Source organism: Python bivittatus, unplaced genomic scaffold (genome assembly GCF_059951505.1).
Source record: "Python bivittatus isolate LINGU-HERP-01145 unplaced genomic scaffold, Pbiv_v1 ctg000690_np1212, whole genome shotgun sequence".
In the NCBI taxonomy this organism is placed as follows: domain Eukaryota; kingdom Metazoa; phylum Chordata; class Lepidosauria; order Squamata; family Pythonidae; genus Python; species Python bivittatus.
The window spans coordinates 20,287,449-20,311,152 of record NW_028277096.1 but is presented as its reverse complement, the minus strand read 5'-3'; the positions used below and the strand labels follow the sequence as shown (position 1 = coordinate 20,311,152).

At 42.5% G+C, this 23,704-nt stretch overlaps 1 protein-coding gene across 7 annotated transcripts in view; it reads right to left on the bottom strand.

Annotated features, from left to right (window-relative positions):
• Positions 1-23,704, bottom strand: part of BCAS3 (BCAS3 microtubule associated cell migration factor) — a 514,094-nt gene that overhangs the window by 135,776 nt on the left and 354,614 nt on the right. The window contains exon 24 of one of the 7 annotated variants that reach the window (XM_088152590.1): positions 8,140-9,100. The exons of the other annotated variants lie outside the window; for them this stretch is intronic. Within the exon in view, the coding sequence (XP_088008716.1) occupies positions 9,087-9,100 (14 nt within the window). The 3' untranslated portion in view covers positions 8,140-9,086. Of the gene's footprint in view, positions 1-8,139; positions 9,101-23,704 lie in introns of those variants that run through there. 7 annotated transcript variants of the gene reach the window in all.

Here is a 23,704-nt window from a genome sequence, read left to right as displayed (position 1 = left end):
CAATTTACCACTAGGCAACACTGAGTCTGGGGCAGCCCAGGAATTCATGGCCTCCATGGCAACCTTGAACCTGCCCCAAATCATCAAAGCTTGACCCATACTGGTGGTTGCATCTTGGATCTGGTTTCTGTCTTGGGAAAGTTGAGATATGATTTGGTAGTGGAGGACATTATCATCAGTCCATTGCCATGGTCAAAGCATGCCTTCTCTGAAAGAGGGGTTGGTTCTTTCAGTGATGCGCTCCCCTCCTCGAGAAGCCGTTGCTGGACCCAACCTTTAGGGAAGGGTTAAGAAGGTGGTTGAGCAACAGCTCCAGAGAATACTGGAGGAAATGGATTATATGGATCTGTTTCACTCAGGTTTCAGGCCAGGGTACAGTACGGAGACAACTGATGACCTTTGGCAGATCTAGGATAGGAATGGTGGATCCATCCTTGTGTGCCTCGATCTCTAATGGCTTTTGAGACTATCGATCACAGTATCTGCATGGCTGTGGGGAATGGGATTGAGGGGCGCTGTCCCACAGTGGTTCCCCTTCTTTCTCTATGGTCAGTTCCAGTTGGTATTGACAGAGGGGGAAAGGTCGAGCCTGTTGCCTCTCCTTTTGGGGTGTCTCAGGGCCTGACGCTTTTGCCCCTTCTGTTTAACCTCTTCATGAAACTGCTGAGTAAGTTCTCCATTGGTTTGGGGTCCAATATCATCAGTACATGTTGACCCTGAGCCACCCAAGTAATGCTATCAACGTCCTGTCCGAATGTGTGGAAGCTGTGCAAGTCTGAATGCCGAGGAACAGACTCAGGCTCAATCCAGACAACCCTGAGTATCTGTGGATATTTGGGCTCCTTGGTCCTGGTGACTTTCCATCTTCAGTCTTGGATGGAGTAGCTCTCCATACTGTGCACTCTTGGACTCACAGCTCCTGTGTGAAGAGCAGGTGGCAACTGTGGCCAAGAGAGCCTTTGCACACAGATCCATCTAATGGACCAGTTGTGCCTGTTCCTGGATTGTGAGGCTTTTCAGATGGTCACTCATTCCCTAGACACCTCACAAATGGATTATTGGAATACACTTTACATGGGGCTGCCCTTGAAGACCATTTGGAATCTACAGCTGGTCCAGAATTCGGAGGTGCATGTAGCGATGGTATGCCATAGTATGCTCATGTGACATGGCTGCTCCACAAGCCAATTGCAAGTGCAATTTAAAATGCTGGTTACCACCTATACGGCCTTTCATGTCATGGGGCATGATTATTTGAGGGACTGCCTATCTCCTATATTTTCTGCCCTTCTGTTAAGATCAGTCAGAATGGGTGGGGTCCAGGGCCCCAATTAAACAAAGTCATCTATCCAGCCTAGAAAGTGTGCCTTTTTTTATCACAGTGCCTGTCCTCTGGAACAACATCCCCCCAGAGATCCATATGGCTCCTACCCTGATGATGTTCAGAAGTCATTGGAAACCTGGCTATTCTTCCAGGCCTTGGTTATCAGACCTCTGTAACAATTTTTTTGTTAGTTTGTGTGGTTCTCTTTTGGATGCCCATCTGTATATTTCATTGTATCTTGCTTTTAAGCTGCCTAAAGTAACTTGGAGTCAGGTGGCCTCTAAGTCATATTAATTAATTAATTAATTAATTGTGCATTCCAGAGCTCCACACCCAATTCACCAGTTCTTCACCTCTTCAGTATGAGAAGTCAACATTGCTTCATAAAGGACACCAACTGTGCATGACCCACATTACGCAAAAGGTGAGATGTCAAAACATAAGCTCCAAATTTATTACACCCCCAAATTTATGCAGTCACGGCTTTCTAAAATGCATCTGAGATTAATGGGCCAATGTAAAACAATGCTATTTTAAGTGCATATTTCAAGTGAAACAGGACAGCCCTTGATCTCCCCTTGTTTTAAATTATATGTTGTGCTTTCAGAGTTACATAATTTTGGAATAAAGACCTGTGTCACAGCTTTGTTGAAGAGGCAGGTGATGGCATGTAAGGCTGGAATAACACAGCATATGACGTACCCCAGGTTTTTTATTTTTTGTTTTTGGGTTCAACTTTGGTTGCAATTTAGATTTGACCTATCAAACTGGGTTTGTACATTATTTTCCTGTCTTTTTAATTACATAATTTATGGTGCTGCTGCTGCTGCTGGTTTTTGAGAAAGAATTGTTGGCACTCTCCTGACTTTTACGGGCAACCTTCATGTCTAACCAAAATTAGAACAATATCTCATTTGAAAGGTTAAAAGTGTCCTTTTCATGTTGATTTTAGTCTGGAAAAATGCTGACTCAAGACATTTTGGTAGCACAGAAAAAGGAAAGGATTTGCCCTCCTCCATCCTATTTGATGTACAAAAGGTGAATGGGACATTGGAGAAGGCAGGATTTTCCTCCACACCTGAAATCAGCCTCCTAGCTTAAGGGAGCAAAGATCAGTCTGGGGAACTGTGTCCTTCAATGCCTTCTGGCCACATGGCCTTATCCACTAATGGTAGGACTGGCCCTGCTCCAGTCACAAAGTTTCAGGCCTTTTTATGGGATCAATCTCTGCTTACAGGAAGTAGACTGATGGCAAAAGTCTGCTGAAGGACAATAAGGATCAAGTCATTTCCAGCCCCCCCGCCCCCCCGGACAAGGTCTTGTGAGAATATACAGAAAATATGGTCAGCCCAAGAGTAATTCTCTGGATTGGCAACATGGTGCCTAAGGATGAATCTCTTTTCCCTGTTTTTGAGTCAGTCTTGACTCCTGGCAATGACATGGACAGGTCCCTGCAATGTTCTTGGCAATATTTTTGGAAGTAGTTTGCCCTTCCTTCTTCCTAGGGCTGAGAGAATGACTGGCCCAAGTCCACCCAGTTGGCTTTTGTGCCTAAGGCAGGACTAGAACGTATCATCTTTCACCTTTGATCCAGTGTCTTTAACCATTTACAACCACCACCCCAAATAAATTAAAACAACAAACAGGTCAGAAATACCCCAAGATTGCCAAATCTTGTGAAAGCTCGAGTAAGAATGTCAAAATCTTACATGCCATTCCATTTGGTGTTTTAAATACAAGATTATGGAAACATCATGAGATTTGACCTTTCTTTTTAAAAAATGATTTAACTATCTTAGTAACTGTTGTGGTACTATAGATGTATTTATTCTGTAAATGATCAAGAGTCACAAGATTGAGGTGCTTTAAAAATCCAATAAATAAATGCAAGATGTCCATTTATTGTAAGGTAGAGTGGTCTGCCCCAAGTAAATTTGTATGCCGCCCAGGGTCACCCTCTGGGGGAAATGAGCAGAATACAAATTTAATAAACAAACAAATAAACTTGTAAGATTGTTCAATGGCTGTAAATCTCTGTCTTAACGCTGATGTTATCAACTGTGGTAGTCTCAAGGAAGAGCTCCAAGCAATCTATGCCCCCAATTTAGGAGGGTTCAGAAAACTCATTCCACTATAAAATTCTGTGTTTGTTGTACTACCTCATCTAGACTACCAGCTAAAGCAAAATCAGGCCTTCCAAAACATTTCAGTACTGGGACATTTCCACCGTTATATGGGGGAAATATTGGCAGAGTTCACAGCAGTTGTTGGCTGGCGGACCAATTTTCCCACCTGCCCAAAATCCTTGGGAACAAAGAAATTGCTTTGTTGGTATCTTCTGCAAAGAAAATTCGGATGCCCCCTTCCCTGCAGGGTGATGCTGATGTCACAGGGCATCACGCTTGGGAGCTTCTGGAGAAAAAACTAGCAACTACCAGCAAAGGATGACATTTTTCATCTATCTGTATTTCACCTCCCAGGTTCTAGATGCCAGGCACACAGCAAACCAGGTCTTCAGTGGACCACTGCTGCCTGCTTGCCCCAGGATGATTCTGACACCACAACAATATGAGCCAACGTAAGGTTGTTACCAACCTTAAAATTCCTTTTTAGATCACTCTCCCAGGGCAATCCTGATCACTCACCCAAATACAACTGGAGCAGAGAGGGGTTCATGAGCCACTAACCTCAATCAAATATGGAACAGCAATCCTTGTGATTGTTTTTCAAGCCTGTTGTAAAGCTCATTCTAAATTATGGTGGAGGGCTCCAACCCAGTGGAAATGGCAAGATTCATATGGAGAATGAATTGGAAGGTGCTTTGCCATCATGTTGTGCATTTATGATTGAAAGGAAATTGTTATGCCAGTAATAAGATGCTCTTTAAACCTTTCAGCGTCTTAAGCCCCTCTGCTTTTTACATTGTCATTTCCAAAGCTGACAATCTTAAAGATAAGAAGAAACACAGCCTTTAAAGTGAAGTATTAGATCACGCTAGGAGAAAGCTGAAGGTTTCTTCTTTAAAGATGAAATGAGAAACTGAAAATAAACTGATTATACATGCATCAAAGGGACCAGTTGCTAAGCGTTTTTGGATTGGAGGGATAAGATATCCGTTCTTTGCTTATTACAGCTTTCTTGATCCATGGAGATTTAAGCAACTGGTCCCAATTAGATGTTTTTAAGCTATTCAAGCAACATCCATAAAGACATATTTATAGAACAACTTAAAACTGTGGAGATTAAAATGACAAGGGGGTTGATGAATCCCCCCACTCCCTCCCTCTTACTCCAAGTCATTTACTGACCATTAACTTGCGAGAAAGATCCTAAGCATCAATCTGGTGTAGGAAAATTAAGTCATTTAACTCTAGTTAAATCAGGATGACAAATAGTGGTCCCATCAGTTGAAGGGCAACAGAGAGATTTAAAGATTGCATTTATGAGGATTTGGGAGTTGGGGGAGAGGTCTTCCAGCCTGGTCCCCCTTTTCTGGAAGAGGGGGAAACATACCAAGGAATAAAGTATTTCTTTACTGTTTATTGATATTTCAAATTCAAATAACGTATTTGCCACTTCTCCAGCTTTTGAGGCAGCAAATGACAACAAATATACTGACTCAACAACCAATACACTCAGAAAAAGGAGCAGCAGACAGAATAAACAAAACTAGCTACTGACCCCAAGGCCAAAGGTGCCCCCAGAACATCAACTGAGACAAGGCAACCTTGAGGAGTTCATCCCCCCCCCCCCCGGCTCGCCAAAGGGGAGAGATTGTTCCTCCTCTCTGCAACTGCCCTCCCACCATGCATGGTTGGAAGTCCACATTGACAATGCCCGAACAAAGTGGTTTGAAATGAGGGCAGTGGAAGAAGTAACAGCTGAAGACAAGAACAAATAGAAGGAAATACCAAGGAGATGGAACAAAGAGGAATATTGGTGTAAAGTAGACTTCACTGTAATTGAATAACCACACATTTTGATACTCCTTGGGGACTCAAAAGATGAATGGAATAATATGCTCTCCATACATATTACAAAGATGAACAGAAAGACAATACAATGTCGATTTAATAATTTAAACTCATAAAATTATGCACAAAGATATTTATGAAAGAAAAATGAAACAGGGGTGACAGATGACGAAGTGAACTATTCGTCTTAGAATGGGGTTTGGTCCCCATTCCCCCTCTGGACAGGGGTGATAGATGACAAAGTGAACTATTCGTCTTAGAACGGGGTTTGGTCCCCATTTCCCCTCCACTACATCATGGAGATACTGAACCATCTGAACATAAAATGGGAGACTTGCAACATTAGGTGAAGCTCCCCCTTTGCTTCCAAAAGTAGCCCCACATTCAGTCACTGCAATAATCTATCACCTCTTGCTTCTTTTGTCCTTGAGTGCCTTGATTAGAAACAAAGAAGGCTGTTTAGTAACGAGTCCACCCATACCTCTCTCTAGTCCTGAACTGTGAGCACTGATTAACAAAAGTTCTCCAGAGTTTCATCTAGAGATCTTTTTACATACAATGGCTAGGGACTGAAGTAGAGACCTAATGCCTGCAGAACAGGGTTTCAACCACTGCGCTGGTTCAACTGTTTTAAGGGGAGATGATGCACCTCGGTGGATGGCCATTTGGGATTTCAGCAACCTCAGAAAATTCCCAACCATGACATTCTCTGTAGCAAATGGTACATCCTTCAAATACCCCACTTAGCTAACTCATCCTTCACATTCATTACGGACCGAAGACAGGTAGAAGCACAACAGTCATCCGACAGGCTGCACCGGTCGGTACGAACATGAACATAAAAGGCAATGACAAATGCAACAGGGCAGGCTAGACTGGAGCTGATCCTGCCCTCCAGAAACACAAAGAGCTTGTCAAGTTGTCACCAGCAATACAGAAAAAATATTCCATTTCATAAATAGCCCCGTCAAAGTCGGAGGCTGCCAAAACCTCAGAGACCGGGGGTGGGGTGGGGGGTGGGAAGCAAAATGAAAAGTGGATGACCCTTGTTTTTTTCCAGATTCCCAGAACACAAGGAGGGCCATCTGTATCGGGGGGGAGTCATCTGTGCAGCATGATTACTTGTATCCTCATTAATGTATGATGAGATTTGAGAGAAGGGGGAAAGGGGTGTGACTGACGGAGACACATCCGGCAGCAGCTTTAATAGAATTTGTCTGAAAAAAAAACATGATGGAGAGGAAAGAAGGGAGGGGGAAAAGGAATAGTCTGCAATCTTGGTTGGTTGTGTGAAAAAAAAAAAGCTTCTCTTGTTCTGCTGTCCTCCAGACAATTTCTATCTTGGTGATCCACAGCATAGACCAAAGCAAAGCAAAGCAACCATAGAAACGTATAGGTTGGGTGCGCAATTTCAATCTTGGTTATTCTGTCACTCAGCGCATTTGTGACAACTTAGAAAATAGGTCAGTGTACTGTGTGAAGCCAGCTATCTTCTGTCTCTCTCTTGTGCGCACACAGAGACATATACGGACAAAGAGCAGTGGAAACTCCTATCTACTTCTCCGACCGGGGGGATCTCTGAAGAATCATTCACAGAGAAAGGCCTTTCCAAACTCTCCGATCCTTTTACACAAAGGTTCCAAAGACAAGCAGGTCTGGGGACAAAAAACAAAAAGTGGAAGGTTGTCACTCCTAACACACAAGGCTAGAAAGGTTTCCAGGGGTTGCCTTGACTTTGGGGATTTTGGGGACCCCAATCACCATCAGCCCCTGTTCCCAGACTGGGACCAGAACGACAGTGGGTGCAGTCAAAGCTGCGGTCAGGCTTTTTCCAGCTCCAAAGTTAGGAACCAGAAAGGCGGAGTAGATTCAGAAGGTCTAATTCCATTGATGGAATAAGGAACAGCTTGTTGTACATGGTTCTTCTAAATATACCGAGAAAGAGGAGCTACAGACTGGTAAAATTGAGAATAAGCAGCCTCGTTGAAAACTTATCTATTTTTAAATTACCATTATTGATGGGGGATCTTTATTTAATTTTATTTATTCTGGCAATTTGGAGGCTTCCCAGCTCCTGACAAGTGTGGGTGGCTTACAATTATTTAGTTGAATTTAGTTAGTGCAAGAAGAGAGAGAGAAATCTGCATTTTCAGTCCTGCACTTCTTATGAGGATTGTTCCATGGTTTGGTTTGGTTTTGCTTCTTGTTAGGCAGAGATTATTTAACTTCAAGTGTCACTGGGACAAACTGATTTAACATTCGACAGTAGATCAGCCTTTCTCAACTGGGGCTCTGTGCTAAGGGCTCCATGAGAGATTTAAAAAATGAACATTTTTTTGAACTTCATGTGCTGCAGAATGCTAGCACTTGCAACGGTGGGAATTTTTACGTACCACAACGCAGGTGCCGGCCTGCTGCTTTGCTGTTGCTGTAAATGTTATAAAATGTGGATTGTGGAGTATAGAAGTGAATCACATTGTGAAGTTTTCATATTATTTGCTATTTTATGCAGGAGTTTTCTGGGACCTGAAAATTATTTCAAGGCTTCCTCCAGGGGAAAAAAGTTGACAAAGGCTGCTAGATAGTTGCAGATAATTCTGAATACTCCAGATAACAAGCTAAGTGTGATGGAACATTCTTTGGGGTATCAAGAAATGGAGGACATTTGGCCAGTCAGCAGCTGATGATACCCAAGAAGTACACAACTTACATTTTGCTTTGATGCTCTGTCAGAATGTGTCTCCAACTCATAGTAGCGACCCAAAGCCTAAACAGAAATATGACCTAGAACATACAGGCTTTCCAATCACTCATGAAAAACCATGGCAGTTACAAAAGATCAGGATTTAGAAAGAGGTTTAATTATGAGTACAGACAAGTTGTAGGAACAGTGCAGGACCTTGGAGCTAGGGTCCTCTTCATTTTTTAAGAACATTTCTGGCAAGGGCCATATGATGTTTTCCCCATATTTCTATGTGAGTAAGAATTATATACAATTGGCTTGGATGGTGTCAGTGGTGGGCAGAAGTCAGAGCAGGTGGTAAGCAACCACTGTGATTTTCCACTGTGCCCCAGTGTAGGATTATTTGGGAACATTATGAGGAATAAAAAAAGACTTCTAGATCCAACCAGGTTAGGAGGCCAGGAGAAGACACGAGTTGGACCACAACTTTTCTAGGATACTGCAGGCTAAGGCCAAGCTTTAGGGGAACCCTGGAAAGGTCCACATCATGGAGTTAGGGATAGAATTCTATGTCTATGTATTTAGAAGTGTCCCCACAGCTCTTCTCTCATTCCAACATGTCATCTACATACATCTGGGGTCTGGAGAAGAGATGCAACTTGCCAAGTAAACAATGTAAACCATGCATTTTATGTTTCCAGAAGGATTCAGTTCATCTGCGATAGCTTCCAAGGCTGGACAAGATGTTGGCAAAGCAGAAAGAAGCAGTCTATACATGCTGGAGATTGTAATCAGCCGCCTTCTAAAGAAACAGCATCATCTTCTGTACGTCACATTATTTATCAAAATCGTTCGCTCTTCCTCTGCTTGCAAGGTACAGAAGACTTCAAGTCCTTTACATTTTCTCCAGTGCATCCAAGCTTGGATTTCCTGGAATTCTTTTCTCCCTTGATTCCCAGTCTTGGTTGTTGTTGTTGTTTTTTAATTGCAAAAACTTCATGGACGTTTTTAAGACACAGCAGCATGTTTCTCACCCATGGGGATCTCGGTGGCGCCTACAGTCCAGGCTGCTGCTGTTGCTGTTGTTGCTGCTGTTGCAGCCGTCTCAATAAGCAGCATCTGCATGAGGAAAAGGAGGGCATGACAATCTTGTTGTGGCCAAATGGAGTTATTCCTCTCTTCTCTTCTCTCCCCCTTCCTTTTCACAGCAGCTCTTTGCAGCTCTCTTAGGAGTCACAGAGTCTGCCCATTAAAACCCTGTTAAAACACTTCTGATGTTGTCAGCAGTGGAAAAGCTGAAAGAGCCAAACCGTTGGTGAGACGCTCTCTGCCTGGAGCAGTTGAACGGTACTGTCAATTTCTAAGCACAGCTGTTCAGGATGAGCAACAACCTAATTCCTGCATCAAAATTTCATAACCTTCTTGAGCTGTGAAGAAACGAGAGATGCGGGCAAACTCCACACCAGCTGTCACACCATGGTCATGAGGAAAGGACCTCTCAGCCTGGATTTCTCTTAGGGGAAGCCAAAAGGCTTGTCCAGCATTGAGCAAAGATAGGAGAACAGTGATGAGGGGCTCCAGCTGGAGCACCAGGGGATCTGCTTGGTCAAGCCTTCACTGCCGAAGTACTTTTGATCACACCTTGTCAGAGACACTCAAGAACCATGCTGACAAACTTCATCTTGCATACAATATCTGTTTCAGAGCATAGGAAAAAAGAGAGCATGGAACATCCACTCCTATGAGCACTGGGGAATTCCTGAACTTTCCAGGGCCAGTTCAAATATTTCAAATTTGGTTTTCCAACATGATTTGTCAACAGAGAAGGGTTTTGTATTGGCTTGAAGTTCCAGTTGGGGATACTCATTTAGGGAACCTTTCAGGTATACATATTGGTGTGAACATCCATAGGTCTACTGCTCGGACGTGGCTATACCAAGAACAGCATCACGGAGGAGCCATTTTGGGCAGCAGCGGCTTGTTTCCAAAACTGGCCAGTATTTCCAGAAAAGCCATTAGTGGGAAATGAATACATCCATCTGCTGCTCCCTAGAAGCTCATACCCAGAGGGAGACGGAATCGGAGGATCATATAAAGATCCTAAGTTAAAACCATTAATAGGCTGATCTTCCAATAACCTCTCTGTTGGGAGCAGAAGGCCTCTCCTGGTGGCATTAAGAACTAGGATTAGCAGATCCCAGAGCTGGCTTGAAATTTCAGAGTATTCACGAAAGGAGTATAATTGTATGGTTGGTTCCACATAACGGTCTGCAATTTTTGCTCCATCCCTCCCTCCACCCCCAGCAGATTCCATCCTTGAGATAAATTGTGTAGTCAGCCTATTCCACCGAATACAATCCTCTACCCGTCTCAGACCTTTGCTCCCAGACTCTGCCTCCTGATGTGTCACAGCACTGGAAAGGAAGAAGAATCCTCAGGTCGAACACAGTGCTTGGTCACCGTTGTGGGAAAGAATGCGAAGAGTGCAGAGGCCACTGCCTCTGGATGAAAGGTGAGAAATGGAAAACTAGATTCAGATAAGCCAGAGGAAAACATGGGAAGTGGGCTAGAAGGGTTTGAATGTGTTTCTAGGGAGAGAATTCTTCACTATCAATGAGAATGGATCACATTCATCTGCCTGCAATAAAACTTAGACCTTAGCCATGTCACGGGATTCCTGGGGAACTCAGCTGCTGAGTTCCAGGGCTGGCGACTTTGACGTGATGTCTCAGGTGCCTGTCCTTCAAGCTCCACCTCCTGTGATTCTGACCTCAGGATACCAGCAAACAATTAAATATCTCTTCCTTTGTACAGAGTACAGAAGGTCAAGCCAAATGTTGTTGCTTAGCTTTCTCAGTGTTATATATCTCTCAGTCACATGGATATACCCTTTCAGAAAGGGGAATGCCAAAGGTGTGACAGCAGGGCAATAAATCCATATTTGAAGCACATATTTTTCTTAAGCTCTGCACAGCTATAAATCACTGTCCCAACTCCTGATGCCTGGTAACATGGCATTCACTCATACCATGGAGCCAGAGAGGCGGCTTGTCACCTCCATAAATGAATTACCTGTTGCCCAAGGATCGCCCTGTGTGTCAAGGTTTTTAACTGGCCCCTGCTCTTGGTGTGAGGGTATACATATTCACAGACACACACAAAGGAATTGCCAGTGATATGGTTAGGCAAGCTGGTGCCTTCTGGTTATTTTGGACCCAAACTTCCAGAATGTCTGGCCCTGGCTAAGCTACCTGGGGTCCTAGCCCAGTAGGTAGGACCATTCTGGTGAGGCAGTGGAGCAACTTATGGAATGGAGGAACATCCAAATTATGATGCATAATATGTACATCTCAGGTTATTTTAATGTTTTAGGTTTCCCCGTACATTCCCATTGACTGGGCCTTTTACTTCGATGGTCAAACAATGGAGAAAATGGTTTACCTTCTAGAAGGCACTAGAAAGCTGGTTTGAACATGGAGGTGGCTACTAAGCAGATCCCTTTGGGAATTCATTTACAAACTTTGGGGCAACCTTTCCCAGACTGAGGGGACTTATTCAGCCTCTGAGTGATATAACAGGGGCTACGTTCCCCAAAGAGAGCACAGCCAGGACAAAAGCTAAATTTAGTTCAATGTATATTTAATTTACATTCAATCAATTCATCATCATCAATTTGATCACTCTCCATACATATAATAGTTCCCCATACTTTCTCATGTTAAAAATCACAATTCACAAAAAGGTTCTGGAAGGTTTAAGAGTTGGTAAAGATAAAGATTCAGGAGACCATTATATAACAGCCAGTTGCAAATTTCTCCACTATCAGATCTGGTGGGGAGACCTGCCTCCCTACCAGATCATAGGAAGGCTGTTAGAAAGAAAATCAGACCATCTACACTCCAATATATACAGGAATATATTAATTCTAAACTGAAAATAGGTTGGGTGCTTGAATTCTTGTAACCGCATCTCATTCATTTCAATACATCTTCTACAGAGAACTCTTGAGATCCATACTTGAGAAAGAACATTTGGCTTTAGACAGCTGCTACGGTACCCAACAGAAGGCCTCTGGGAACTACACTCAAGGCTTCCAGGACCATGGGTTTGTGCATCACTTTCTCTGTTGGAATGGAAATGGCTGTAGATCTTAATGATATATAGGAAGCTCACCAATAAGATCAACAATTCCATGGCATTTTACTCACTGATGATTTTTCATACTGTCTTTACTGCTTCTGCAGAACTGCTCTCCAGACGTGTCTGGTGCAAATGCTTTTCTTACCCCATTGAAATTCACGCCACTGAGTTTTTCACTGCCAGGGAAAATAGTTAAAACCCCCCAAACCAAGGGATCATGGCTGATCCTGGTTGCACTTAGTCATTGCCTATATCTTTCAGCCACCCAGACAGGCCTTATGGATTTCACGATCTCGTCCCATCAAGCTTGAGAAGTTTTCACCTGAATGTGCAAAGATTTATACATGGGTAAATGCACTGCAACCTTTTTGTGGCGAACTGTCACTTGTTCCCATCATTTCGGAGCCACTGCACACAGCTGTGCTGCTCAGGGACCACCTTTGGCTATGCTTCTATTTTCCCATGCAAGGAAAAAAGGTCAGGATGTCACACAGTGAAAAGAGAGAAGGCAACTTGTTTTTTCACTCCCTGCTCTCTCATAACCCTGTCAGATAAATACTGTTTTTCATCTACCTGTTTGGCTTCAGTGAATAAAGGTAATGACATGATAGATCAGGGGTGTGAATTTAGGAAAGTAAAACTTGGACCGAAGCAGAAATCTTTCCATACTGTAGCTGTCTGAGCTGACACTCTGTTCTACAAGCAGATGTTGTGGGGCAAAAAAGTTATATTAGGCTCTGAATGGGTGGTTTTTTTTTTTTAAATTGCGGACGCTGATTTTGTGATTTCTCCTCCAAACAAGGAATCGATTTACACAAAGCATCATTTCTTCATGTGTACTTGAATCCTTTTGTGAAAAAGGTTGTATGCAAGCTATGCATTTGAGAAAGTGCAAGGAAATCACATGTAGGAAGTTGTGCAAAGTGCAGAATTCAATTACGAGGAAGGAAGCTACTTAAAAAGGAGCTACTGGGCCTTTTAGCAGGAGACGATTAATTTCTTTAGACACCAGACCAAATTGTGTGATCTCACAAACTAGACTACGCACAAAATATGATGTTGAAGAAACAGCCAAGATCTCACAAGATTGCCACAAAATTGCCAAACCTTCCAAGGTTTCAGTCATCTCATGTAGGAAAGCCAAAAACTTGCACAAACCTGTCTCATAATCTCATAAGATTGCAGGTCAGAAACACCCAAATCTCCTGATTTGGCAAACTTGTGACATCTGACCCCTAAGGTTTTTGTTGTTGTTCTGTTTTGTTTTATTGTTAACATTTTTATTTAATTTTGGAGTTCCAGTGAATAGGGTGTTACCAACCACTGCCTCAGTGTGGATTTTTAATGAGAAGAGCTAGGTTAGTTTTTAGCTGGCAAAGAGGCCAAAGGAATCCGGGTGTATCCATTCTCACTGTCTAGTTCAAAGTCTTGATTTATTCAACATTTTCTCTGGCCCAGGTACAATGTCTGACTGTACCAAGGTGATTTTGCTTGACAGGAAAAATGGAGTGAACGATTGCAAGCTGTACATACATGGCAAGAAATGACAGCAACTAGATGAGTTTCGGTACTTTTACAGACGGGGGATGACTGGAGGACTTTTAGCATGTGCAAGTGCTAGTAGAAAGATAAAGAGTGGGGTACGATTGTGTGGCAAGGAGTGCATGTTTATTGGAAGAAGTAAAATGGCTGTGTATAACGTATGCGTCTGAACGCTCCGTAACATGAAGGCACGTTTGTCGAGAGAAAGATAACGATAAGACTGGGCAATAGGAATGGAGTACTGAAGAAGTATGTGTGGTTAATCAAGGAGAGACAGGGCCAAGAATGAATGAATGTTGAGTAAACATATATTCATAAAGTGGATATAAACATGCCTATATAGTATCTGGTATGTTGTGTTCTAAGACAGGTGGCCATACAGATCTTTTAAATAAATAAGAATAAATGCACGTATGAATGAATGAACATTATTAGAAATACTAGGGAAAACATACGTAAAAACACATACAGAGATTCAGAGGCACTTCTTTTAAAACTGGAAAATTGATGTGGAGATGGGACAGAATAAACTTCTGATGGAAAACTGAGACAAACAGAAGAGTTTTCCAGGCGTGGAAAGTCTCCGAAGGTTGCTTATGATGGGTTGAACAAATGGCAATTGAAAATCCAGCAGTTTTATAATCATTCATGCAACTGGAAAATGAAGCTTAGATTGATAGGTTCTTAAGTGGAACTCTTTCTGAATTATTGGGATTCAGTGGTGACTAAACACATTTTAACTTCATTATTAAACCATAAAACAAACTACTGCATTTTTATGAATCCATTAATATTTAAAAACTCATGCAAACCACAAACTGTGATTATCACCCTGCCAGCTTGACTTGAAGCTCCCAGCACCCAGGAGAAAGGCCTTCTGTTGTTTCTAAAAGAAAACAATCTTTCACAGCAAGAAGGACTGCACAATGAGGAGAGCGCTATGTCTGTGCTGGGGACACTCAGATTAACAGTGCCCTCTTGGCCATGTAACTGTAGGGATGGGCAAGTCAGTTTCAAAGGGGACTTGTAAGGGTAAAAATGTACCAAATCCTCCACTTCCTGAGAAAAGGAAGCTACAGTTGAAAGCTACTGTTGTTCAAAACTGATGAAAGGTCACCTGCTTCAGAAGTGATTCACCCTAAAAAGCAGAATTCTTTACAAATGCAAACTTGAGAGGTCTCCAGTGTGTGTGTGTCATGCCGTGTTCTCTCTTCTCCTGCTGGCAGCACATAGTTCTGCAGGGCAGGACTGATCACCATCCTGTCTCTCTCCACACGACATGGAGAATGTGGAAAAGGTGAGGAATCTTGTGAAAAAAATCTTGGACTTGATTACAAATTGAACATGACGGCCATGTGGCTGGAAGAAGGGCAAGTGTAATTTTTGACTTCACTAGCAGAAGTGCAGGTTCTAAATCCATGGGAAATAATAGTTCCACATTATTCTATACTGATCAGATCCTGCCTTGAGTATTGTGTCCAGTTCTAGGCACTGCACTTTAAGAAGGATTCAGACAAACTGAAAGAAGTTCAGAGAAGACCAGGAAATATGATCAGGGGATAGAAGGTAATTTCTATGACAATTGGCTGAAGGAGCTGGGCATGGTCAGCCTTCAACAGAGAAAACTGAGGAGGAATAAGGCAGAAAATATCTGAAAGGATATTACTCAGAAGACACGTTCTCTATCATGGCAGAAGTCAAGATATAGAATAATGGATTTCAGTTGCGGGAAGGCTGACTGAATGTTGGGAAAACCTCCTAAGAGTAGTTTGACAGTGGAACCAGTGTCCCAGAAAGATAGTGGGCTCCTCTTCAAGGAATGCCTTCAAATGGAGGCTGAAGAGCCATGTATTATAGATGCTTTCATTTGGACTCCTGCATGAACAGGGAGTTGGACTGGATGCCTAAATGACCCCTTCTGACTCTCTGATATCTATATTTAAGAAACCATCTGCCTTTTAAATTACCCATAATGCTCTAGGGCCCTGCCTAGGAGGATTATGGACAATTGTAATTAGTGGAAAGATTGCTAACGAAGGATTGCTGTAGGAAAGCCCTAGGAAATGGACAAGTCAGACAATCAAAACAGGTATTGGCACTGGTGGGTCTTGAGGGGCACAGCTATCCTACAATTCTCTTCAGATGGAGCAAATCAGTAGGCTTATGTGCCTCAGAGGAGGTTCCCTCAGCTGTGTGTGTGAACAGTTCCCAAATCTGGTTTGCCACTGCTGAACTCTGGCAAGTGTGCTACATTTCTAATGTGGATGTGATTGGTTTGTCTTCGAAAGAAAGCTGTTACTATGTGTTTGCATAAGCCATGATTCTGGGCCTGCTATCTTCCAGCTGGAGTGTTGTTGTCCAAGAACAGAAACTCATACAGCAACCAGGAAGCAGAGCTCATCTCTGCTTTTTGATTCTGAGATTCTGTGTGCACGCAAGGCAAGTATATCAAACTATGGATAGAAAGCTCTATTCTTATCTGTATCATCTTAAGTCAATTCACGTGCCTGACACTCCTCAAATTCCAAGCAATCTCATGATGCACCAAGTTAGAGCACCCTGTCTGAGGGCATGAGCTTTATTCACAGGAAACATGAAGGAGAAATTTATGCTCCAGTGATTAACTGGAACCGACATTGCAACTCCAGAGAGAAAGAACCTAGGATGACAGGGAGGTTCGATAGGACAAGCAGATGGTAAATAAAATATTCAGTAAAATGGTCTGATACATCATAGAAATATGGTGGGAAAAAGTTGGGAAACCCTCCCCTCATTTTTTTTGACACAGAGGACAAGAAAAGAATCTGAAAAAACATTGCTAAATCTGTCCAGTCTTTCAGAAAATAAGGAGACAGATTTTAGAACCTATATTTAAAAATAAAAGGAGAAAAGGATGGCAAAGCTATGAACCTGTGGCTAAGTAACTGAGGCCTACCTGCTGACCCCAACTCTTCTGCAACACATGCTGGAGTTGGCCCTCCAACAAATGAACAGATTGGGCAGTAAAGGGGGCTAGTCCCCACTCTTTGATCTGCCCATCAGAGCAGCTACAATGGCCAACTCTTAGGGAATAATTCTTCCACTTTATTCTGATCTGGTCTGACCCACCTGAAGGACTATGTCCACTTCAGGGTCCCACACTTTACAAGGGATTCAGAGATCTGGGTTTAGTTTAGATAATGGTAGTGAGGATGACCAGAGGACTATGAAGAGAAATGGAAGGGGCTGGGTGTGGCTAGCTTTGAGAAAAGGTGGATGAGGGAGGTCATGATAGCACTATTCAAGCTCCTGAAAAGTATCATGCAGAACTACTGTAGGTGAAGACCAGTTCTCCATTATGGACCTGAATAATGGAATTAAGTTCCAAGAAGGCAGATTTTGACTTTTAGGAAAAACTTCCTAATAGCAAGAGTAGTTAGCCTATGCAGAGCTGTAAGGTGAAGACAAAAAGATGCTTCTGAAGGTGTGTGGTAGGCAAATATAGCACTTATCTTCAATTCTTTGAAGCAGCTGTGCCTTTCCCCAGGACTGGGTGCTGAATTCCTTAAATGCTGCATGATTTCAGGAATAGGGGCTTCGGATAAAATGTATTACAGAACTTCTCAGATATTCTTTTATGGACCTTCCAGTTAGAATGGGATTTTAGTAGAAATCTTGAGTTCATCAGAAGTACCTTTGGACAGGTACAAACCCAACCAGAAGAGACAATGGGATATTCTGCCATTGCTTTCACTAAGCTTCCATAAAGAATAAAACCATGCTTGTGGAAAACAAATATTAGATAAAGAAAGATGGGGATTATTAAGGCTGGAAGATCTCATAATATAATTATTGTTGAACAGATAGGCATGTTTGTTAAATTCAACATATTATTTTGGGGTAATATTGGGTTATATTTCAGGAAAAGCAGGTGCTTGTTAACATGAATCTCAGAAAAGCTTTCTATCATTAATGCCAACAAATGCATACTTCCTATAATCTGATAATAGAGAAGTCATCTTCTTAACAATATCTTCTATTACACTTTTATGTACCAAAAAGGCAAATCCTGGTTGAGCTAAGCAGATGAAGGCTGCATATTCAGATCCGATATTAAAACAGTCAGATCCTTCCTTTTCTTCCTCCGCCCATCAAAATGAGAAATGTTTTGTTAATTGCATCAACTATGACCAATATCTACATGTTTTGCCATTCAATTCCATTTTTCATGGCCCTTGCTTAAAGTCTTGCCAGTACTGGGTTTTAAGATTTTTCTTCACCTTAATGGATCAAGAGAGGACAGGAGGATAAAGAAAGGAATGACCCATATACACTGAATCCCTGAAATAATTTTGATCAAGTGTATCTCAGCTTTTACAGAAACAGAAAATTAAATCAATCCCTGGAATGGATTAGGAAGGAACATTATCAGGGGATGTGTAAAATTAATCATGTTAAGTTAGGAGGAGGGATTTAGACCAGCCTGCAGGGGACTTCAGTTTGATCGGGAGAGTGTGCTAGTTGCTTTAAGATGTTGGTACCCAAAGTGTAAGGAAAGACATCTTACAGTGTTGCAACCATTTAAGCACAGGAAGAATGTGGTCCATAATGATAATCCAAGCATTAAGATGTGGTTAAAACCCAAACACAAATTTTTAGTCATACTTCTACTTGTAAAAGCATCATCAAAAAGGCTCCTCCAAATGGAGACACTCCCACATGGATGGCCCTTACTCCTTTGAACTCACATATGATTTATCTATGAAGCTGTTACTTTGAAGCAATGGTTACGTTACTAAAAGTTTACCCAACTTTACCCAACCAGGAAAGTTATGTCCACTCTACAAGAAGAGCCCCTGGCTTCAGTGGTTGGGTGTGGAGATAGGAAAATTAAAGCACTAGGTATTCAGTGGGGATTGAAAAGCAGGAATGAATGAATGAATGAATGAATGAATGAATGAATGAATGAATTTATTTATTTATTTATTTATTTATTTATTTATTTGATTTATCTCTGCCCATCTCCCCCAATGGGGGACTCTGGATGGGCAGATGTCAATCAATCAATCATTCTCATAAAGAAATATATAAATAAGTATATATTTATAAATGTATAAAATAAAGGAGGGAGAGAGAGGGCTATGAACTGCTGTGGGCCATGCTATTAGTTGCTGAATGGCAACATCAGGAGAAGCTTTGGCATCATTCTGGCTACTGTTGAAAGACGCTGTTGAACTAGAGTGGTCTTTGGTCTAATCCAACAGCCTGATTCAGCACAACTCTGAGGTATCTGATTCTTTCAGCCTCCAGACTAATGTCTGGAGGATAGTGTTGACTCTAAATATGGCACAGTAAGCTCTTTTGGCAATAAGATCATTAATTAATAGCAACAACAGTCATTTCTCTGATAATCTTGCTATGGTATCAACTTCATCAAATGCTAAAACTCTGCTAACATGAAGGGGGGGAGAATAAGATCCTACAGAGAAGTTGGAAGAAATTAGTCTTTTTTTATTCTAACTTTGACCTTATTTGCGGTTCCATGAAGATCTTTACGGAACACCAAATAAAGACAAGAGGCAGCGGAGATGGCTAGGCTAGATGGCTTAAAACAGCTTTTCACAACCTAATACTTTCCAGATGGTGGGCTATGTTGGCTGTGGACAACATAGTCTAGCACATCCAGACAATGGAAAGTCTAGGGGTTAACAACTAGAAGAATTCAGACAGTAAAGATCTCTTGATGAGCTCTTGGCTAAGTAACGCTGCCGTGTACAAGGCCGTTTCACCTGATGGACAAACCACTGGGCAAGGTCACAGCTGGAGACAAACACATGCTTGAATCAACCTCATCCAGCATGTTGAAGAAAAGGCTTGTGCCCTTTCTAACTTCTTGAAGGGCCACTCGGCACAATTTGAGCATCCTGGTTTTAAGAGAAATAGGAGCAGCACCAGATAACCAGCCCTCCAAAGCAGTGATGCCATTTCCTTCCCAAGAAGTTCATTTCTCTAAGAGGGATTCATTTTTCAAGTTTCTACTTTATCTCCAGACCTCTGAATCTTGACAGACCAAAAGAGCTCCTTGCATCCCCCTCTCTCCCCCCCCACCCCCACTGGAAGAGCTGGCAGCATTTGAAACAGCCTCTCTGGCCAAACTCTGCCTGTTCTCTATGAAGGAGCAAATGACTATTTAGGATACAAATCTGTCAAGTTTGGAATATTTTTTTTCTCTTTTTCTGTGTAGAGTTTCTGTAAAACGATTGGCAACAATAGCATTTCAGTCTTTCCCCTAAGAATGGCTCACTTGTTCTCTTGTTCAGCGCCACAGTGAAGCACAGTTGCAATTATTCATTTCCTTAAACAATATTCAGATTCTTCAATGAAAAGAGTTTCCCACATCGGGGCAATGCCCACACAACTACATAGGGCCATGAATGAAAAGCTGTGCTATCAAGCCCCGGAATATGTTAACCTCTCTCTCTGTTTGGTCCACTTTTATTTTGAATCTGTGCGGGGGAAAGAAAACAGGGAACAGTAACGTGACTCTTCTTTCATGTCCTCAGAAGAGAAACAAATGTGATTATGTGCTTGTGGAAGCAAACAGGCTTGCAGAATGCTAGGCTTTGGACTGATTAATAAATCGGATGGGGCTTCAGATGGCATGAAAAGGCTCATCATTGGGTAGAGCAAGGACATCACCTTTTTAGGGGTGGTGTCTTAAGTCCAGAAGCCTGTCTTCCAAAAACTTCCCCACTTTTCTCATTCTTTTCTTTCCTCTTTATAATAATTTCCTTCTTTCCCTCCCTCCCTCCCTCCCTCCATAAGAAATTATATAAAAAATAAATCATTATTTTCCTTCATTTTTTTTAAATATAAAGACTCTCTGGAAGGACAGTTAAAATAAAAATGAAAAGGGAAGGGAAGGGAAGGGAAGGGAAGGGAAGGGAAGGGAAGGGAAGGGAAGGGGGAAAACTATTATGGGGAAAACCCATGAGTTGAGCTCTCTCAGAACCAACTGCCCCATGCCAAATTCTTACTCTGTGCATTTGTGTATGTATATATGTGTTAGGGAAGTGGAATGAAGAAAGGGAGAACTATCAGAAGCCACATGGAAAAATACAGTGAAGGATGCATTTCCCTGTGAAGGGAAATGAGAGTTAATTATGGGTAGTTCAAGCTATAAAAAAAAGATCAGGACTGCAATTTAGTGCCAGAGCACACACTTTGAATGCAGAAGGTCCTCAGTTCTTTTCATGGCACTTCCAGTTGAAATGATCAGCTAGTAAGAAGTGATGGGGGAAAAGCTCTTCTGTCTCTCCAAGGCTAACAGAAGAGACAGTTCTGGGGTCAGATGAAGCACTAGGCTGTCCTAAGATAAGGCAGCTGTCTAGGTTCATAACTCCCCCTCCTTCAAACCAGAGGGTTGTAACTTAACATCAGAGGAAAATCCTTTGTCCTCCGTAGATTCCATAACAATAACTAAGTGATGGGAAAAGCCCTTCATACCAACCCTAGGCAACTCTTGCCAAGCAGAAGGATGCAATACTAGGCTAAGCAGATTAAGAGTTTAATTACAGTATTTCTGTTTGTTTCTTGGAAATCTTTGTTTCCTGGAAATGTTACTCAGTTGTTTGGCCCTGGTGGCACCTTAAAGTAGTTGGAAAAATATAAAGCACAATAAAAGTCACATGGGCATGTTACCCTAATGCCAGAACTGGCTGAAACAATTCACAGGAGGACTACTCAATGTTCCAATCCAGCCAAATGCTTTGGGGAGGGGCGTATACTTTCAGAAGGTCCTGTGGACCATTTGTAGGGAGAGAGAGTTATACATCATACCTGAGCAGGGCCTAGGGCCACACCTCAGCCCAATGGATGTCAGAGAGCTGTGGGACCAAGGACAAGGCTCTGGTGAAAGTGTCAGAAGAAGTCAGGCTCATGGCATAACTATTCTTGAATTCATGAGTTGAATTAAGAGGCACCCAGGCAAACAACATCTCCGGGGAGAGATTTTAATGGGGGAGACTAGAGGGGCAGGGTTGTGGATGAGAATGACGATCCACTTCTAGGGGATGTGTGGAAATTTAGAAAAAAAATATTCTTTTTGAAGGAAAAGTGTTCCCAGAGATTTTCCAGATGAGGAGCAGAAGTCCTCTCAAATAAGAGCTGTCCTTTTTCCAATCATTGCTCATGGAGTTATCAGTTATTGCTTTCACTGTTTATTTTGTTACGTTTATACCCTGCCTTTCCTCAAGGAGCTCAAGGTAGTATTCGTAATCCTGCTGCTTCCTCCTTTTTTTCCCTCAAGACCACCTGGGAAGTAGTTTCCACGGCTGAGGGGGGCCTAGAATCTGGGTCTTCCCCCTTCTAGACCAGCACCTTCACTACTACCCCACATGGGTCTGGGGCTGAGAAGGAGGGACTGGCCCAAATTCCCCAAGTCCAACCGCTTTGCCCTAGTGCAACATTACTTCTCATCTATAGCAATTGTTTCAATGAAACAAAGTACTGCTCTTTCTTTAACTTTTCCTTTTTCCTTTCTTTTTTCCCCCCTGCTCTTCCAAATCTGGCTCTTTCTAAGGGCCAGAATGTCAAAGATCAAGATTCAGGAGGGAGGCGTAATGGTGGTGGCGGAATCAGGAACTCCCTATGGCCGAAGGGCAGATGGAATTTCCACAGTCCAGGTTTCTTCTTTCTTTCAAATGTCAAGGGCAGTGTAAAATGTATTTTTAAAATGTGTTTTTGTATGGCTTTCCTCTCTCTTCGGGCCTGGCAGCACATCTAGAGGGGCCCGTTGTTCTTCGGAAGAGTTTCAGGGGCTGTCTTTGTGCAACGTGACGAAAAGGAGACGCGAAAGCACTGGGCCGCCATTGTTCCTGTGCAGGGCAGCAAAATTTGATCTGGAATTAGGTCCTCGGGGCAGGGGCTTTTCAATAGCCAGTTTTTATTTAGTGCCAGCATCTTAATCACTTCTTGGGCTCACAGCGGACGGCCAACATAATGTAGCCTCTATGCTGGCCCGAACTGCTCGCTTCTCCCAAAGGCCAGCTAACTGGATTGAAGGATTGTCATCTGCCCAACATTAGTCTTTTCAGCTTCCTGTCTGCTCACAAAGACAGAGCACTGGAACGGCCATCAAAAGAGAGGCTGAGTCGCTGAATTTCCTCATTGTGACAACCCCCTGATTAAATTCCTCTTAGAAACAACTGAGTGGAGGATCCCACATTTCAAGCAGGGCCATGGTTGAAAGCAAGAGAAAATGTAATTTAAGGACGCAGTTCACCTTCTCTCTCAAATAAAGGATGCTTTACGCCAGTGCTCAAGCGAATATTGAAGGATTTCATCTTAGTGGAGATGAATGTTCCCTTGGAGAGACATAGAGAAGTAGGAGATTGAATACTGGAGTTGGACTGTACAGACCAAGGTTCATTTTGACATGAAGCACACACACCAATCTCTATCTTCCAGACCAGGGTTTCTCAACCTTGGCAACTTTAAGACGTGTGGACTTCAACTCCCAGAATTCCCCAGCCAGCTGGGGAATTCTGGGAGTTGAAGTCCACACGTCTTAAAGTTGCCAAGGTTGAGAAACACTGTTCCAGACTAACTTTCCTAACAGGGTTGTCATGAGCACCAAATGTAATAAGACTTTATATCATGCTCTATGTTCTTTGGAGGAAGGCTGAAATACACATTGTAGGTCCATGGGAGCATGCTACCACCAAAGACTGAAAAAGTTGTGTTTAAGATGGGTTTCTTATCAGACAAGGAAAGTTCTATTGCCATGGTGAGACATCTGCCACAGAGATTGAGGTGGATCAGTTTAATGCTTTGGCTATGCTATTTTGTGAATCTAAGTCCTCTGAAGGCTCCCGTGATACCTACATTTAAGTGATTTGTCACTTATTTGGCCACCCTGGACTTCCATGAAAGGAAAACCAGGTTGAAAAGTTACTGAATAAGTAAACCTTCTGTTAAGGCGGCTTCTTCAGTTGTAGATGGACAAGCACAATATTAGATCAGGCCCTGAGACCAAAGGTGGAGCTTAGAAACACGTGCCTG